The sequence below is a fragment of the Oncorhynchus gorbuscha genome, linkage group LG02, assembly GCF_021184085.1.
Source record: "Oncorhynchus gorbuscha isolate QuinsamMale2020 ecotype Even-year linkage group LG02, OgorEven_v1.0, whole genome shotgun sequence".
NCBI lineage: Eukaryota > Metazoa > Chordata > Actinopteri > Salmoniformes > Salmonidae > Oncorhynchus > Oncorhynchus gorbuscha.
The window spans coordinates 54,842,642-54,862,570 of NC_060174.1; the positions used below are offsets into that span (position 1 = coordinate 54,842,642).

Genomic DNA, 19,929 nt, shown 5'->3' on the forward strand with positions numbered 1-19,929 from the left:
GGGCCGGGGTATATGGTATTACCGGAAGTGTGCACAAGGCGTTCCATTTTGAATTGCTCAAAACAACTTAGACAACTGGGATCTTGATCCAGGAGGGGATTGAATCCTTCAGAAAGATGAGTCCCTAGACGAATCCGTTGACTCCTTCCTCTGCACTGATTGTAAAAGGCTTGACAGGTGAAAACTGGTGGACGTTCATCATTAGGGTGGGTCTTCAGATCAGTACAGATGAGGTGACAGGATTTTGGTATTTGAAAGAGTGTCTTATGGTGATGAAGTACATGAACAGCTGACATGTCAGGTCACCTGTTAGAGGCAGTACACTTCCTGTGGGGGATGGAAGTTTGGGGCTTAGAGTTGATTACCTGCACTCAGGAGGCAGCAGGCAAGGAGAGAGGACTAGGAGAGAAGACGACAAGCCAAGGGTAAGACTTACTGTAAATATACTTTAATTTAGACTTTGGAACAAGTGAAAGAGCAGTGGTGAGAGGGTCCAATACCAATAACCAGTGTCTAATGTTTGGGTGTCGAAGTATGTGAAGCATGCATTATTAACCAATGATGATGGTGTGCAATACCCATCTGTACAGGGGCTACCTGAGCCTATATGATGCACTGCTGCAATTTCAATCTGCCTATTGACCCTAGATATTTAGGCTATTGGTTGATTAATCGTGGTATACTGATTAAGGCCTTGTCATGTCATTGATTGGCAAGAAACAAACTAATGCAAAAGGACTGGTGAAAAGGAACAGAAACATTGAATTTTGAACACAGTACACAAGGTATGTGAGGTGTAACAATCTTAAGGCTACTTAATTGCAGTGGTGGAAAAAGTACCCAATTGTCATACTTGAGTAAAAGTAAAGATACATTTTTAATAGAACATTTTTCGAGTAAAAGTGAAATTCACCCAGTAAAATCATACTTGAGCAAAAGTATTTGGTTTCAAATATACTTAAGTGTCAAAAGTAAATGTAATTGCTAAAATAAACTAAAGTATTGAAAAAGTATAAATCATTTAAAATTCCCTATATTAAACCAGAAGGCACCATTTTATTCTTTTTATTTTTACAGATAGCCAGTGGCACACTCCAACACGTAGACATAATTTACAAACAAAGCATTTGTGTTTAGTGAGTGCCACAGAGGCAATAGGGATGACCAGGGATGTTCTCTTGATAAGTGCATGAATTGGACCATTTTCCTGACATGCTAGTAACAAGTACTTTTGTGTGTCAGGGAAAATGTATGGAGTAAAAAGTATGCTATTTTCTTTAGGAATGTAGTTAAGTAAAAGTTGTCAAATACAGATTCTGCAAAAAACTGCTTAAGTAGTAATTCAAAGTATTTTTTAAAGTACTTTACCGCACTGCTTAATTGTCGCATCCATTACTCTTGGGCGACAGCTTCCGCCTGGGACAAGGCAGTCACGTATTGACAAGAGCAACCAGAATCCCATGCGGTACATTCTCCCTGAGACAGAGGGTCATTTTTATCAAGGAAAAGGGATGTGTGTACTGAAGATCTTTTCCTTCAAATTCGTTTTGGATGTCATGTTATGGACAATTAGTGTATCGTGCTTTATAAAATTGTGGTGATTATTAATAGACTAAAGCCTATTTATTATAAACCCAGATGAAATCGGCTGAGATGTTGAAATATTTGTGTTAGGCCTAAATAAAATTCGCATCGTATTCTAGAATTTTCTAGCCTATCCAAACAAAATACTCTTAAAATTGTGTATAAAGTTTAAGATTAAAATATGTACTGCCAATTTATCCCCTTATTTGATCTCCGATGTCGTCTACCCTCGGCCATATTGTCTATTTAGCAGATTGCGCGAAAATGGAACGGCTGTCTGTCTGTTTTGCGAAAGTGGGATTGTTTTGGCGACGTGCCATGCCCAAGAGATTATGGATTTCGCAAATTTAACGGTGTTCGTCCCTTCTCATTCATCTGACTATTGTATTGGCCTGCCTAGTATCATATTTACGGCATGGACAATTTATATTTGTTTTTCTAGTAGTACAAAAGATTATAAGATTATAACAATGTATTGTTCCTGGCCTACACGGATGACCTTGCCAAGCGGATAATGATAAAGCGCATTATCGCTCAATGTATTTATGCACGCCGTGACTGGAGGACGATGTCATTCAACATTCACTTAATAAGATTGACAATTTTGCGGCACTACCCTGTACTTAATTCTTAATGACCTCACCATTATGGGCATTTGAGGAATAAACTGTATTTCAACCATTGACCCATTGACCCATAATGCATGATTTTAAAAAACAAGTTACTCCTAATTTGGCCACATTGCTGCAGCTGTCATCCCGGGAAATCATTATTTTGGTAACACTGTCTAGGAATAAAACCCTCTTCATAACACATTATGCGCTATGCACATATCCCCGTTTGTTTAGCACTGCCCATGTACTGGATACATATCGTTTATAGTCATCAGAGAAGCAGGACAAGTGCACCAGATGGAGCCTGTGACATTACAGGATTACAGGATAACTCCTTTTTAACAGTCTGCAGTCAAGTTTGGCATCCGATTAGTAGAGCCTTCACCAGGCCGTTGGAGCACAGGGGGGAGAGCGAGAGCAGCAGCAATCTACAGTAGAGCTCTGTGCTGTGGGGCTTTTTGTAGTGCACCCTCGTTTTAGGCCTGTGTCACATGCCCTGATTGCAGTGCTGCAGCTCACCTATCTGATTCCTCCCACCTGCCCTGTCTGGATTTGGATACAGCCGTTGTGAGGTGTTGTGGGTGCAGGGGGAAGGCACCGTAGCTCTCGTCTAGTCTGACATGTTGATTACATGGTGGTATTTATACCTCGCAGCTCGGAGCATCGTCAAACAAAGCAAGTATTTGTTGTATTATAGCTGGGGAGGTTCAGGGTGTCCTGCTAGTATCAGCTCTGCTCGGTTATAAGGGTTGGGGCTCAGATGTTGATGTGTGTGTAGGAAACGGGTGTAGGAGGTGAAAGTCACATAGGACTACGAGCTGTAGAATCAAATGTATTTAACCTTCATCCGTAATCTCCGTGCAGTGCTGCCAGCCTGCCGTTTTAAAGCAACGCAGGCTGTTTTTCATGAATGCATTACTTATTTAGTGAAACCTAAATTCACCCTACCAAGGTCGAACAACGTGTTTGGCCAGCTTGGTTGATAGGGTTTATAATGTATGCCATTTATCCAAAGAGACTTACATTCATCCTAGCATACATTTAAAATAAATTACGTATGGTTGGTCCCAGGACTCTAACCTACTATCCTGGCGTTGCAAGAGCCACGATCTACCAACGAAGCCACAGAGGGAAAAGGGAAAGGAAACAGATGACCATTTTGTCGTATGTCTTTGGACATGTGAAAGACCACTTCTGTTTCTCCACCTCTTTCCCCTTTCTCTCTTCATAGCATTGAACATGGCCTCTATCCTTCAGAAGCTCATCACTCCCCTGTTCAGTGGGACACCTGAGCCCGCCAGGAACAAGGTGACAGTGGTGGGGGTCGGCCAGGTCGGCATGGCCTGTGCTGTCAGTATCCTGCTCAGGGTAAGATCAGACCTGCTGTGTTTATACTCCTGTCAGATTACTACCCCCTAGAGCTACAGTATTATGGTGTTTAGTCTACTGCATTGACCCTGGATTACTCTTTACTCTGAGACATGGCTGTAGACTCCTTAGATGCCATAGAGTCTGTCATATCTCAGGGCAAGTTTACTCTCTGTCTACTGATCTTCTCTCAATATTACACGTCCATCCATTCCCTCCTTATTACAGTGTTATTATAATGTTCAGTACTTTGTTGCTAAACTATAAAACAGGCTTTTAGACATGCACATGCAGAATATGTGTAATTGACTACCATTGCTTAGACTGATATTAGCTCAGAAGGAATTATAATTGTGTTTATAATCTGTTATGAAGAGGGTATTATTCCTAGGCAGTTTTACCAACATAATTATTTCTCGGGATGACAGCTGCAGCAATGTGGCCAATGAGTTTTAGGAGTATCTTATTTTTGAAGTCATGCAAAGACATTATGGGTCAATGATTGAAATATATTTTATTCTCCAAATGCCCATCATGGTGAAGTCAAGGTGGAAAGAATAACTGCACAGTCATTGTACATTCATCACATCTTACCCCCCCCCCCCTTTCTCTCTCTCTCTTCAGGAGCTGGCTGATGAACTGGCCTTGGTGGATGTGATGGAGGACAAGTTGAAGGGAGAGATGATGGATCTGCAGCATGGCAGCCTCTTCCTCAAAACGCCCAAGATAGTCGCCAGCAAAGGTGAGTGTGTAGCAATTGGTCACCAGGAGACCATAAAACCAAGATGGACACAAACTGCATGTCAAATGTCTGTGTTAAATGAAGTACTCTCACTGAGAGGGGAAGTGTATGAAGGGGGGATGGGAAAAGGGTGAAATGGAAATGTATGAATGCATTATTCTATTTATGATATGACAAATTATTGAAAGAAATACTAGACAAAAGTGATATACAGTACTTTCATTGACTTGATATTCTCCCACGGTCAGACTACTCTGTGACGGCGAACTCTCGTATCGTCGTGGTAACTGCGGGCGTTCGTCAGCAGGAGGGAGAGAGCAGGTTGAACCTGGTTCAGAGGAACGTCAACATCTTCAAACACATCATCCCTCAGATCATAAAACACTCCCCAAAGTGCATCATCATTGTGGTCTCCAACCCAGGTACACACAGAGGACAGGCCCATTACAATGAGCCTGTCCTCCTATAGCTCCTCCCACCAGCCTCCACTGGTACATACACATACCTAAATATACACACACCAAGTACACTCTCACACACAGACACCATAGACTCAGAGCCATTTATTTAGATATGTAAATATGGCTCTGCAGACACTCACACCTACATATACTGTAGTACCTAAACACACTTACTGCAAACGCTTACACATCCCAGCTACACACACGTAGATACACACTAACACAGATACAAACTCACACCAGATACAGTAGTGTTCATCCAATGACTTGTTATGGAAGTCTAACCCTAGAAATCTCTCCCTGGCTGTAGTTGATGTGCTGACCTACGTGACCTGGAAGTTGAGCGGCCTGCCCAAGCACCGTGTCATTGGCAGCGGCACCAACCTGGACTCTGCCCGTTTCCGTTACCTGATGGCTGAAAAACTGGGCATCCATGCTACCAGCTTCAACGGATGGATCCTGGGAGAACACGGAGACACCAGTGGTGAGTGCGTGCGTGCATACGTACAGTACCAGTCAAAAGCTTTGACGGGTACTACTATATTGTAGAATAGTAGTGAAGACATCAAAACTATGACATAACACATTAAATTATGTGAAGATCAAAAAAAGTGTTAAACAAAGCTAAATATATTTTAGAGAGGCCTCCTGGGTGGCGCAGTGGTCTAGGGCTGTGCTAACAGAGATTCTGGGTTTGTGCCCAGGCTCTGTCGCAGCCGGCGGTGACCGGGAGGTCCATGGGGCGACGCACAATTGGCCTAGCGTCGTCCGGGTTAGGGAGGGCTTGGCTGGCAGGGATATCCTTGTCTCATCGCACACCAGCGACTCCTGTGGCGGGCCAGGCGCAGTGCGCGCTAACCAGGTCGCCAGGTGCACTGTGTTTCCTCCGACACATTGGTGCGGCTGGCTTCCGGGTTGGATGTGCGCTGTGTTAAGAAGCAGTGCGGCTTGGTTGGGTTGTGTTTTGGAGGACGCATGGCTTTCGACCTTCGTCTCTCCCGAGCCCGTACGGGAGTTGTAGCGATGAGACAAGATACTAACAATTGGATACCACAAACTTGGGAAGAAAAGGGGGTAAAATTTAAAATATATATATTTTGATTCTTCAAAGTAGCCACCCTTTGCACACTCTTGGCATTCTCTCGACCAGCTTCACCTGAAATGCTTTTCCAACAGTTGAAGGAGTTCCCACATATGCTGAGCACTTGTTGGGTGCTTTTCCTTCACTCTGCAGTCCAACTCATCCCAAAACATCTCAATTGGGTTGAGGTCTGGTGATTGTGGAGGCCAGGTCATCTGATGCAGCACTCTATCACTCTCATTGTTGGTCAAATAGCCCTTACACAGCCTGGAGGTGTGTTGGGTCATGGTCCTGTTAAAAAACAAGTGACAGTCTCACTAAGTGCAAACCAGATGGAAATGGCGTATCACTGCAGAATGCTGTGGTAGCCATGCTGGTTAAGTGTGCCTTGAATTCTAAATAAATCACTGACAGTGTCACCAGCAAAGCACCATCACACCACCTCCTCAATGCTTCATGGTGGGAACCACACATGCGGAGAGCATCCGTTCACCTACTCTGCATCTCACAAAGACACGGATGTTTGGAACCAAAATCTCAAATTTGGACTCATCAGACCAAAGGACAGCTGTCTACCGGTCCAATGACCGTTGCTCCTGTTTCTTGGCCCAAGCAAGTTGCTTCTTATTATTGGTGTCCTTTAGTAGTGGTTTCTTTGCAGCAATTCGACGGAAGGCCTGATTCACACATTCTCCTCGGAACAGTTGATATTGAGATGTCTCTTACTTGAAGTCTGTGAAGCATTTATTTGGGCTGCAATTTCTGAGGCTGGTAACTCTCTAATGAACTTATCCTCTGCAGCAGAGGTAACTCTGGGTCTTCCTTTGCTGTGGCGGTCCTCATGAGAGCCAGTTTCGTCATAGCGCTTGATGGTTTTTGCGACTGCACTTGAAGAAACTTGCCATTTTCCGAATTGACTGACCTTCATGTTTAAAGTAATGGTGGACTGTCGTTTCTCTTTGCTTATTTGAGATGTTCTTGCCATTTTACCAAATATGGCTATCTTCTGTATACCACCCAACCTTGTCATAACTGATTGGCTTAAACGCATTAAGGAAAGAAATTCCACAAATTAACTTAACAAGTCACACCTGTTAATTGAAATGCATTCCAGGTGACTACCTCATGAAGCTGGTTGAGAGAATGCCAAGTGTATGCTAAGCTGTCATCAATTTATTTTTTACTATTTTCTACATTGTAGAATAATAGTGAAGACATCAAAAGTATCAAATAACACATATGGAATCATGTAGTAACCAGAAAAATGTTAACGAATACACACTCAGGAAGTCTGAAAACGTATGTATTCCATTCAAATGTGCTACTGAATTCTTAGACTATAAGTAGCCCCCCATGCTTGAGGGTTACTGTGATAAAGGTGAGGGACAGAGATCTGTTAATCTGGGCTGTCTGGGCCCTACAGGTCCAATGCAGCTATTTTTATCTCAATATCAAATAATTTCTGGGTAACAATTAAGTACCTTACTGTAATTGTTTTGAATTCAAATGGTCCAAAATAGCTTCTTAGCAATAATTTTGCTAGGACTGTCTGTGAGTGGGAGGGGAAAACTAGCTGTTATGGCCAGAGGTTTCTTACTGGTCTATTAACTAATTTACCGCCTGGTGTTATCACTAGGCAGGCCCAATCTCACTCCCACCAAAACAGGCTGAAATTTCAGGCGGTCTTTTCAAACATCTCTTACACTAAAAGGGCATTATCATCATTCTCACAATTTCACAGTATTATTCCAACCTCAGTGTGGAAATATATATAAAACACACAGGATCACGTTTTTTTGACTGCACTGGGCCTTTTAAGGAGATAACGAGTAATAAGATTAAGTGTGTGTGTGGGTGTGTGTGTGTTCCAGTCCCTGTGTGGAGCGGCACTAACGTAGCAGGTGTCAACCTGCAGACACTGAACCCTGACATCGGTACTGATGCTGACCAGGAGAACTGGAAGGAGACTCACAAACAGGTGGTTGACAGGTAATGTACACAGCACCGTACCAACACAAACTATTACCTCTACTTTTGTTGTAAACACTATTTCCCCCCTAAGAGTGTAATCTAGAACCTAAAAAGGTTCTTTGGCTGTCCCCATAGGACAAATCAAATGTATTTAAAAAGCCCTTTTTACGTCAGTAGATGTCACAAAGTGCTATACAGAAACCCAGCCTAAAACCCCAGAGAGCAAGCAATGCACAGTGGCTAGGACAAACTCCCTAGAAGAATCATAGAGAGGATCCAGGATCTGAAGGGTGGCCAGTCCTATTCTGGCTGTGCCGGGTGGAGATTATAAGAGTACATGGCCATTAAAGGCCAGATTGTTCTTCAAGATAGATGACCAGCAGGGTCAAATAATAATCACAGTGGTTGTAGAAGGTGCAACAGGTCAGTACCTCAAGAGTAAATGTCAGTTGGATTTTCATAGCCAAGCATTCAGAGGTTTGAGACAGCAGGTGCGGTAGAGGGAGAGTCGAAACCAGCAGGTCTGGGACAGGGTAGCACGTCCGGTAAACAGGTCAGGGTTCCATAGCCGCAGGCAGAATAATTGAAACAGCAGCACGACCAGGTGGACTGGGGACAGCCAGGAGTCAAGATTTTCCCCTGGTTGCCAGTTCGAATCCCAGGGCTGACGTCTGGTTACTGGCACGTTTCTCAAACCTCAAGGCTACTAAAATAAAAAAAATGTAATTGTGTGTTCCAGTGCCTATGAGGTGATCAAGTTGAAGGGCTATACTAACTGGGCCATTGGCCTGAGTGTAGCTGACCTCACTGAGAGCCTCATCAGGAACATGAACAGGATCCACCCTGTCTCCACAATGGTGAAGGTGAGAGACACACTCCATACACGTACTGTATGCACACACGCACACTTGGCCTTGTGCCTTCTCACACCACTGGAGGTGTGCGGTTATTCCTTGACAACACACAGTCTGTTGTATGTAAATGCTTACATGACAGATTTGTAACAGATAAACAAACAGGCATATAGACATGTACTCACCTATGCACAAAACTCAAGGAGATGATGCCGTTGCTCGACAGGGCATGTACGGGATCGATGACGAGGTGTACTTGAGCCTGCCGTGCGTGCTGAATGCTGGGGGCGTGGCCAGCGTGGTCAACATGACCCTGACGGACGACGAGATCGGCCAGATAAAACAGAGCGCTGACACACTGTGGGACATCCAGAAGGACCTGACTGACGTGTAGCAACGCTAACAGAACACCGAGGGGCGCCACATTCCACTCAACACTCAATATCTCCCTTCTCCTCTAGTGTGCATTCGTTCACTACTTCCCGCAAATCTAAAATCAAGTGCACACTTTGGGAGAAAGGAGAGATAATTGGGACATAGCCCCAACACTCCTTGTCACCTATTACTCAACATATGCCACTTAGCAGACGGACGCTTTTATGTAAAGCGACTTACAGTACAGTGATTGCATATAGTTCTAATGTGTTTATGATCCGTGTGGGAATTAAACCCACAGCTTTTGCATTGCTAGCCTCGCTCTTAAAGAGCAACTGCCCCTAAAAAACAACTTCTCCTTTATAAAACCGCCTATGTGGCAAATTTACTACAAAGTGTAAATGGGATCATTTTGGTCATAAAGTCATTCTCATCCAAAATGTTGTGACTTGTGGTCGTGACTGCATCACAACGTAAATGAAGGTTGGGTTTGTTTCATTCCTGCCCACAGCTGGCAGCACACAATTAATCATCAATTCGGGAGGTGAAGCTGCAAATGATCCAATCTTAATGCCTTTGGTAAATTTGAGTTTACTTTGGATATCCATCTAGTTAGGGACCATTAGTAAATTACACAATGCACATGGGCCAATATGTTAAAATTCCAATAGGTAAAAATGTCAATGACTTAAAAACCTCAAACGAATTATAATTTAAATAAATGTATAGACATGTATTGAAAGCATTTGATGAGAACTAAAAGGTGTTCAATGTGAATTTTTTTTATTTTACATTGTCATTTGTTTGACAGTCCATAACTAGCCCCGGAGATATGCTATGCAAAGAGAATCCAATTTTGCCATAGTCGCACACCAGCTGGCTGAAGCTAATTGGCTAAATCATTTGACTAATTCTTCCCACCTGCAAACACACACAAGACACCCACATCATACCAGACTCCGAAACCAACTCAAGTTTGAATTCAGTTATGGCCGCTAGGATTTCTAATGAACCAAATTTAAAACGAGATATAATCAGGAAGTGCAGTTGCCCTTTAACAACTGAGCCACACAGTTAAAAAATGACACAGGTTCCAAAAATACACTTTCACAGTGTCACTGCTGTTATCTTATACATTTGTAATCTTCATAGCTTTCCTGGCATCTGGGTGTTTGGTCTCATGGTCAAGAGCATTAGGTGTTAGGCTTACTTTGCACATGGCTGCCTAACTGGGAAAGGTGCAGATTGAAGCATCTTTGTTTCCCTGAAAAAGCCTATATAAAAACCTGGAAAAGTGCTAGGCTATATAAAAACCATGTCATTCAGATGTGGGATCATCAAATGCTTCAGTCATTTTCCCCTTTTTAAAGTGAAGGGTTATTTAAGGATTGTTAATCATGTTGGATGTGTAAAATAAAAGTGTTTATTGTTGGAATGAACAAAGTCCTCAATCTTTGTTTTCAGAATGATTGAAACCATGATTAATCAACAATTTATTTGGTTCAGATTGAGAAGCATCATTTCTGTATTTTCATGATAATTTCATACATGCATGTACAAACACAATATACTACGTAGAGCACCAGTTTTTTTTTCTTCCATTTATGCTCAGGTGTCAAACATTGCCGTATGTACTGGAGTGTCACAGTACTTGTCCTAACACACCATAGCATGTGCCCTCAGTCTGGCCAGTAGAAACGTGTCTGTCATGTCATCCCACATCAGTGTGATGTGGCAACCTTTCACTGTGAGGAGAATGTAAACGTCGTGTGACCAAGGTGAAGTGGGTCCGAATGGTGTTCAGAGTGGTGTTACTGCTGTTAATTGTGGTGGCGTGACAGTCCTGTGTCACTAGAGTTACTGTAAGTAGCCTGAGGACAGGCGTAGACATGTTTTCTTTCGTCTTCTAATCACCTGTCAGGGTGATTAGAAGAGGGGAAACCCCTATATAAAAATGAGCCCAGCGGAAGACGGTGTCAGTACAATTGGACTATCAAATATTTATATATTACATGATTTCTCTTAATAAATTACATTTGTTTATTTTTTTACCCCGTTTTCTCCCCAATTTCATGGCATCCCCTTTTCTGCCCTCTGATATGAAACGATGGTGCCCTCGCTCTAACAAATTGGGACCCATACATTGACAGTCCTTTTAAAATATTTTTGCTAAACCTTTCATACAACTGGTGGGCCACTCTTTACACATAGTTATCAAAATCCCTTTAATTTCTCATCTTTCTCCTTAATGCCAAGCAGAGAGGCATTGGGTCCCACTTTTACAGTCTTTGGTATGACTTGGCAAAGGGATCGTACTCCCAATCTCAGGGCGGGACACTCTAACCACAAGGCCACTACATACTAATTAAACATTCACATATGGAACAAATGCACACAATTGTATTGTCTAACGTAGACGTTACACAATCACTTTATGCATAAAAAGAGAAAGCTCTTTATTACGCGCGCTTTTTAAGTACAGTATCGCCCAAGGAGTCCAGTTTCTCCGCTGAAACTAAGTACAGACAATAGATGCTATTGTAACTTATATTCAATGCACTTTTAATAAACCAAAATTATAGTTTTGAGCGGTCTGTAGAATGCGCGTAAAATGTGGTTACCTGGGGCGCGCTCCAAGGATGAGACATTAGCGCGAGCAAAAGAGTCGTTGAGGTCTGAACTAACAATAGAATGTCTTTATATCATTATGTATTGTGAGAAATATTTGTATGCTACTGTAAAAGCACCCTCGCAAACCAATATACATGCGTAAAAGGGTACATGTTCCTACAAAATGAGAATTAGAATAATCATGCCATTTGTTACACTTTCAACCACCGGTTATTAATGAAAATAACATTCAATAATGCATTAAGCCTAGAAGAGTTCTCCGATACAGTATATCAAAGCACATCATTATCCCTATATTTAGGCAAATAGTTTACTTACTTTAATATCTATATGATGTCTTTCTTCAGTTTCTCTCTACTAAATATGGTATTTGCATCTACAGTCATGGCCAAAAGTTTTGAGAATGACACAAATATTAATTTTCACAAAGTCTGCTGCCGCAGTTTGTATGATGGCAATTTGCATATACTCCAGAATATTATGAAGAGTGATCAGATGAATTGCAATTAATTGCAAAGTCCCTCTTTGCCATGCAAATGAACTGAATCCCAACAAAACATTTCCACTGCATTTCAGCCCTGCCACAAAAGGACAAGCTGACATCATGTCAATGATTCTCTCGTTAACACAAGTGTGAGTGTTGACGAGGACAAGGCTGAAGATCACTCTGTCATGCTGATTGAGTTAGAATAACAGACTGGAAGCTTCAAAAGGAGGGTGGTGCTTGGAATCATTGTTCTTCCTTTGTCAACCATTGTTACCTGCAAGGAAACACATGCCGTCATCATTGCTTTGCTCAAAAAAGGCTTCACAGGCAAGGATATTGCTCCTAAATCAACCATTTATCAGATCATCAAGAACTTCAAGGAGAGCGGTTCAATTGTTGTGAAGAAGGCTTCAGGGCACCCAAGAAAGTCCAGCAAGCACCAGGACCGTCTCCTAAAGTTGATTCAGATGCGGGATTGGGGCACCACCAGTACAGAGCTTGCTCAGGAATGGCAGCAGGCAGGTGTGAGTGCATCTGCATGCACAGTGAGGCGAAGACTTTTGGGGGATGGCCTGGTGTCAAGAAGGGCAGCAAAGAAGCCACTTCTCTCCAGGAAAAACATCAGGGACAGACTGATATTCTGCAAAAGGTACAGGGATTGGACTGCTGAGGACTGGGGAACAGTCATTTTCTCTGATGAATCCCCTTTCCGATTGTTTGGGGCATCCGGAAAAAAGCTTGTCCGGAGAAGACATGGTGAGCGCTACCATCAGTCCTGTGTCATGCCAACAGTAAAGCATCCTGAGACTATTCATGTGTGGGGTTGCTTCTCAGCCAAGGGAGTGGGCTCACTCACAATTTTGCCTAAGAACACAGCCATGAATAAAGAATGGTACCAACGCATCCTCCGAGAGCAACTTCTCCCAACCATCCAGGAGCAGTTTTCCAGCATGATGGAGCACCTTGTCATAAGGCAAAAGTGATAAATGGCTCTGGGAACAAAACATCGATATTTTGGGTCCGTGGCCAGGAAACTCCCCAGACCTTAATTCCAACACTGCAAATATTGACTCTTTGCATCCACTTCATGTAATTGTCAATTAAAACCTTTGGCACTTATGAAATGTTTGTAATTATACTTCAGTACTCCATTGTAACATCTGACAAAAATATCTAAAGACACTGAAGCAGCAAACTTTGTGGAAATTAATATTTGTTTCATTTCACTCTAGACACAAAGTTCATCCACCGGGTCAAAATATCTGATTCAGAGTTAAGTTTACAAATAGTTTTTTTTTCTTCCGAACCAACTCTGCGTCATGGAAAGGCACTAAGATGTGATGTTTCGACCTCTCTGAACACAGGAGTTTCATTACATGGAAAACATAGAGCATGATACGAATTCCCTGAAGGTTGGTGACTCTTTTCAGCACCTCACAATCCTGAGCTGTCCACTCTACTCCCTATCCCCACAACCAGAGCCTTAGAGTTTAGGGGGTACCATAAACCTGCCTTGCAAACACTCGAGCCCTGTTTGTACCTTGTGCTAACATGGGTCCTTTGTCCTGATCTTGTCTACATTCGGATTGTGCCCACATTTCCATAAATGTGTCTACTACACATGGTATTAAAATGTGTCTACACATGGTATTAAAATGTGTCTCAACCATCCACTGTTTCTGCATTGTGACCAGATTCTGGTCCTTTCCTTTATGCAAATTATTTCACAGCTATTCCTTTGAAATAATGTATTTATTGGAAGACATATTGATGGAATCAGTCAATGGTGCCACCTGTCAATTTTGGGGTGGAATAATGAGGATAATAGATATATGTCTACACTTGCAAGATATCCAGACATGCGTTGTTGACTATCTCAGAAAGGTGGGCACGATTGTTCTCATCACAATGTGTCCTTTATTGTGTCCACATTTTTTATACAGGAGTAGACAATCAGAATGTCGACAAGGTCAGGACACATTATGCAAGTCAGAACCAGGTATAAATGGGGCTACTGACCTGTGTGACTGTGTCCTGGTAGGTTATTAGGGGATGTTACTAGGGGGACGGAAGTCTGCCCATCCTCTTGAGTATACTCGCCATCACGGTTGACAACTCCATTGTGTCCTCCTCCCAGAGCGCTAAGAACCTTGGCGTGATCCTGGACAACACCCTGTCGTTCTCAACTAACATCAAGGCGGTGGCCCGTTCCTGTAGGTTCATGCTCTACAACATCCGCAGAGTACGACCCTGCCTCACACAGGAAGCGGCGCAGGTCCTAATCCAGGCACTTGTCATCTCCCGTCTGGATTACTGCAACTCGCTGTTGGCTGGGCTCCCTGCCTGTGCCATTAAACCCCTACAACTCATCCAGAACGCCGCAGCCCGTCTAGTGTTCAACCTTCCCAAGTTCTCTCACGTCACCCCGCTCCTCCGCTCTTTCCACTGGCTTCCAGTTGAAGCTCGCATCCGCTACAAGACCATGGTGCTTGCTTACGGAGCTGTGAGGGGAACGGCACCTCAGTACCTCCAGGCTCTGATCAGGCCCTACACCCAAATAAGGGCACTGCGTTCATCCACCTCTGGCCTGCTCGCCTCCCTACCACTGAGGAAGTACAGTTCCCGCTCAGCCCAGTCAAAACTGTTCACTGCTCTGGCTCCCCAATGGTGGAACAAACTCCCTCACGACGCCAGGACAGCGGAGTCAATCACCACCTTCCGGAGACACCTGAAACCCCACCTCTTTAAGGAATACCTAGGATAGGATAAAGTAATCCTTCTCACCCCCCTTAAAATATGTAGATGCACTATTGTAAAGTGGCTGTTCCACTGGATGTCATAAGGTGAATGCACCAATTTGTAAGTCGCTCTGGATAAGAGCGTCTGCTAAATGACTTAAATGTAAATGTATACAGGTTACCCAATACAATGCAGTCTCCCTCAAGCAGTGGCAGAGCTACATCTCTGTCTCTGCCCATCAACAACTGGACTCACTCATATCTCTGAACTTGTGGGATGGTTTGCATGCCCAAAGTGAGTTGTGTGGCATGTATATATTGTTCTTAATAGTTTGTTGCATTATGCATGTTGCCTCTGTATAGCTTGTAACCTGTAAACGTTCAGAGAAGATATTCATACAATCCTTTATTACTGCTCTTGGGATAGGTACAGTATATTCATTGCCTTTCATTTCCTTCTTACAGAACCTACCTTTTTTCATCCCCATATACTTTGTCAATGTGTAGTAATTAAGTTCCCTGTGTGTCTACTCTAGGTCAGCAAATACGTAGAGCCGGGTCGCTCTCTTTCACATGGATTAGTGTGTTCTTCCTAATGATCACGGGGGTGTATTCTCACCGCTCCTGACACTGGTGCACGAGACCGAAAATGTTTCCTACTCGCTCGGTGTGAATGCCTGTTAGTTGACCCCGAAGGCATCGTTAGTTTGACGAGGAAGACACGTTTCTGTTTGAGAATGTGTGGACCTAAGGGCGGTTGATCAATGTGGCCTATGTTTTGTTAGACCCCCCCCCCCCCCCATAATTATTTCCTATTCGTATTTTCTCCGAATGAATACATTGGTATTGAGGCAGGTGGATGATTGTTTTCACAGGTTGTCTGTGTTCAATTTGCAAATCTTGACAATTCCTTGAATGTCCGATTTCAAATGACAGGTAACTGCCCAAATAAAGGAACCATCAAGTGTCTTAATAGTGCGTTTGAGCCACCATGGGTCGCCAGAACCGCTTCAATGCTTAACATAGCCAGGTGGGGGGGGGAGCCTGAAACTAAATCCCCTGAAAACCAGAGGCTAGCATAGATTCTACAAGTGTCTGGAAGTCTATTGAGGGGATGCGACACTATTCTTCCACGAGAAATTCCATAAGTGTGTGTTTTATTGATGATGGGGAAAACTGTCTCAGGTGGCGCCCCGGAATCTCCCATAAGTGTTGAATTGGGTTGAGATCTGGGGACTGACACACTTTAAACCCCCTATGTTCCTTTGAGACCCCTCTTCCTAAGTTACAAATATTTTATTGTAGTCATGGTAACCAAAATAATGGGCATCTGAATTTTGTGTTAAAAATTGTCAGGCACATTTGTTTTTAAAACACACTATTTCAAGTATGTATTTACAAAAGATACATTTGAGTAAAACATCTCTCTGACAGACCTCTTAATACATTAAGTAGAAAGTGACAAACCCCAGCTGCTGTGAGACCATCAATATCTGGGTTGTGGAGACATCTGTAGCATTGGATGTGTCATGTTTTGTCTTATATTGTCTTGTCATTTTGCTTTTCCCTCTGTTCGTTTTCCCCCTGCTGGTCTTTTTAGGTTCGTTCCCCTTTTTCTCTCTCTCTTCTCTCTATCGTTCCGTTCCTGCTCCCAGCTGTTCCTATTCCCCTAATCAATCATTTAGTCTTCCCACACCTGTTCCCTATCTTTTTCCCTGATTAGAGTCCCTATTTCTCCCCTTGTTTTCCGTTTCTGCCCTGTCGGAACCTTGTCTATTGTTCACCGTGCTGTGTCTGTGTATCGCCCTGTCGTGTCGTGTTTCCCTCAGATGCTGCGTGGTGAGCAGGTGTCTGAGTCTGCTACGTTCAAGTGCCTTCCCGAGGCAACCTGCAGTTCATGATCGAGTCTCCAGTCTGTTCTCGTCATTACGAGTGGAATTATGCTTTATGATTGTAGATTTACTTTACTGGATTAAAGACTCTGTTTTCGCCAAGTCGCTTTTGGGTCCTCATTCACCTGCATAACAGAAGGATCCGACCAAAGAATGGACCCAGCGACTACAGACGCTCGTAACACTGCCGTCGAGATCCAAGGAGCCATGCTCGGCAGACACGAGCAGGAATTGTCTGCTGCTCGCCATGCCGTGGAGAACCTGGCCGCTCAGGTTTCCGACCTCTCTGGACAGTTCCAGAGTCTTCGTCTCGTGCCACCTGTTACTTCCTGGCCTGCCGAGCCTCCGGAACCTAGGGTTAATAACCCACCTTGCTACTCCGGGCAGCCCACGGAGTGCCGCTCCTTTCTCACCCAGTGTGATATTGTGTTCTCTCTCCAACCCAACACATACTCTAGAGAGAGAGCTCGGGTTGCTTACGTCATTTCACTCCTTACTGGCCGGGCTCGAGAGTGGGGCACAGCTATCTGGGAGGCAAGGGCTGATTGTTCAAACAATTACCAGAACTTTAAAGAGGAGATGATTCGGGTTTTTGACCGTTCAGTTTTTGGTAGGGAGGCTTCTAGGGCCCTGGCTTCCCTATGCCAAGGTGATCGATCCATAACGGATTACTCTATAGAGTTTCGCACTCTTGCTGCCTCTAGTGACTGGAACGAGCCGGCGCTGCTCGCTCGTTTTCTGGAGGGACTCCACGCAGTGGTCAAAGATGAGATTCTCTCTCGGGAGGTTCCTTCCAGTGTGGACTCTTTGATTGCTCTCGCCATCCGCATAGAACGACGGGTAGATCTTCGTCACCAAGCTCGTGGAAGAGAGCTCGCGTCAACGGTGTTTCCCTGCTCCGCATCGCAACCATCTCCCTCCTCTGGCTCAGAGACTGAGCCCATGCAGCTGGGAGGTATTCGCATCTCGACTAAGGAGAGGGAACGGAGGATCACCAACCGCCTGTGCCTCTATTGCGGATTTGATGGACATTTTGTCAATTCATGTCCAGTAAAAGGCCAGAGCTCATCAGTAAGCGGAGGGCTACTGGTGAGCGCTACTACTCAGGTCTCTCCATCTAGATCCTGTACTACTATGTCGGTCCATCTACGCTGGACCGGTTCGGGTGCTACATGCAGTGCCTTGATTGACTCTGGGGCTGAGGGTTGTTTCATGGACGAAGCATGGGCTCGGAAACATGACATTCCTTTCAGACAGTTAGACAAGCCTACGCCCATGTTCGCCTTAGATGGTAGTCATCTTCCCAGTATCAGATTTGAGACACTACCTTTAACCCTCACAGTATCTGGTAACCACAGTGAGACTATTTCTTTTTTGATTTTTCGTTCACCTTTTACACCTGTTGTTTTGGGTCATCCCTGGCTAGTATGTCATAATCCTTCTATTAATTGGTCTAGTAATTCTATCCTATCCTGGAACGTTTCTTGTCATGTGAAGTGTTTAATGTCTGCCATCCCTCCCATTTCTTCTGTCCCCACTTCTCAGGAGGAACCTGGCGATTTGACAGGAGTGCCGGAGGAATATCATGATCTGCGCACGGTCTTCAGTCGGTCCCGAGCCAACTCCCTTCCTCCTCACCGGTCGTATGATTGTAGTATTGATCTCCTTCCGGGGACCACTCCTCCTCGGGGTAGACTATACTCTCTGTCGGCTCCCGAACGTAAGGCTCTCGAGGATTATTTATCTGTGTCTCTTGACGCCGGTACCATAGTGCCTTCTTCCTCTCCGGCCGGGGCGGGGTTCTTTTTGTTAAGAAAAAGGACGGTACTCTGCGCCCCTGCGTGGATTATCGAGGGCTGAATGACATAACGGTTAAGAATCGTTATCCGCTTCCCCTTATGTCATCAGCCTTCGAGATTCTGCAGGGAGCCAGGTGCTTTACTAAGTTGGACCTTCGTAACGCTTACCATCTCGTGCGCATCAGAGAGGGGGACGAGTGGAAAACGGCGTTTAACACTCCGTTAGGGCATTTTGAGTACCGGGTTCTGCCGTTTGGTCTCGCCAATGCGCCAGCTGTTTTTCAGGGATTAGTTAATGATGTTCTGAGAGACATGCTGAACATCTTTGTTTTTGTCTATCTTGACGATATCCTGATTTTTTCACCGTCACTCGAGATTCATGTTCAGCACGTTCGACGTGTTCTACAGCGCCTTTTAGAGAATTGTCTCTACGTGAAGGCTGAGAAGTGCTCTTTTCATGTCTCCTCCGTTACTTTTCTCGGTTCCGTTATTTCCGCTGAAGGCATTCAGATGGATTCCGCTAAGGTCCAAGCTGTCAGTGATTGGCCCGTTCCAAGGTCACGTGTCGAGTTGCAGCGCTTTCTAGGTTTCGCTAATTTCTATCGGCGTTTCATTCGTAATTTCGGTCAAGTTGCTGCCCCTCTCACAGCTCTTACTTCTGTCAAGACGTGTTTTAACTGGTCCGGTTCCGCCCAGGGAGCTTTTGATCTTCTAAAAGAACGTTTTACGTCCGCTCCTATCCTCGTTACTCCTGACGTCACTAGACAATTCATTGTCGAGGTTGACGCTTCAGAGGTAGGCGTGGGAGCCATTCTATCCCAGCGCTTCCAGTCTGACGATAAGGTTCATCCTTGCGCTTATTTTTCTCATCGCCTGTCGCCATCTGAACGCAACTATGATGTGGGTAACCGCGAACTGCTCGCCATCCGCTTAGCCCTAGGCGAATGGCGACAGTGGTTGGAGGGGGCGACCGTTCCTTTTGTCGTTTGGACAGACCATAAGAACCTTGAGTACATCCGTTCTGCCAAACGACTTAATGCCCGTCAAGCTCGTTGGGCGTTGTTTTTCGCTCGTTTCGAGTTTGTGATTTCTTACCGTCCGGGTAGCAAAAACACCAAGCCTGATGCCTTATCCCGTCTGTTTAGTTCTTCTGTGGCTTCTACTGATCCCGAGGGGATTCTTCCTTATGGGCGTGTTGTCGGGTTGACAGTCTGGGGAATTGAAAGACAGGTTAAGCAAGCACTCACGCACACTGCGTCGCCGCGCGCTTGTCCTAGTAACCTCCTTTTCGTTCCTGTTTCCACTCGTCTGGCTGTTCTTCAGTGGGCTCAC

At 44.3% G+C, this 19,929-nt stretch overlaps 1 protein-coding gene across 2 annotated transcripts; it reads left to right on the top strand.

Annotated features, from left to right (window-relative positions):
- Window positions 1–331: 331 nt before the first annotated feature.
- ldhbb (lactate dehydrogenase Bb) lies at window positions 332–10,485 on the top strand. 2 transcript variants are annotated; one of them, XM_046313257.1, is made up of 8 exons: window positions 332–425; window positions 3,430–3,566; window positions 4,191–4,308; window positions 4,557–4,730; window positions 5,080–5,253; window positions 7,722–7,839; window positions 8,561–8,684; window positions 8,902–10,485. In XM_046313257.1, the coding sequence occupies exons 2-8, from the start codon at window positions 3,438–3,440 to the stop codon at window positions 9,067–9,069; spliced, it is 1,005 nt and encodes a 334-aa protein (XP_046169213.1). In that variant the 5' UTR covers window positions 332–425; window positions 3,430–3,437; the 3' UTR covers window positions 9,070–10,485. The 2 variants fall into 2 exon arrangements, with proteins under 2 accessions (XP_046169213.1, XP_046169212.1); XM_046313256.1 differs by lacking the exon at window positions 332–425 and adding an exon at window positions 2,580–2,873.
- Window positions 10,486–19,929: the final 9,444 nt, after the last annotated feature.

Excerpts from the sequence above, each read along its gene's own strand:
- ldhbb (XM_046313256.1), top strand. The coding sequence starts at position 2,819 with ATGTTGATTACATGGTGGTATTTATACCTCGCAGCTCGGAGCATCGTC. Across the intron at positions 7,840-8,560 it reads CACAAACAGGTGGTTGACAG|TGCCTATGAGGTGATCAAGT; the intron begins GTAATGTACACA and ends TGTGTGTTCCAG. Across the intron at positions 8,685-8,901 it reads CTGTCTCCACAATGGTGAAG|GGCATGTACGGGATCGATGA; the intron begins GTGAGAGACACA and ends GTTGCTCGACAG.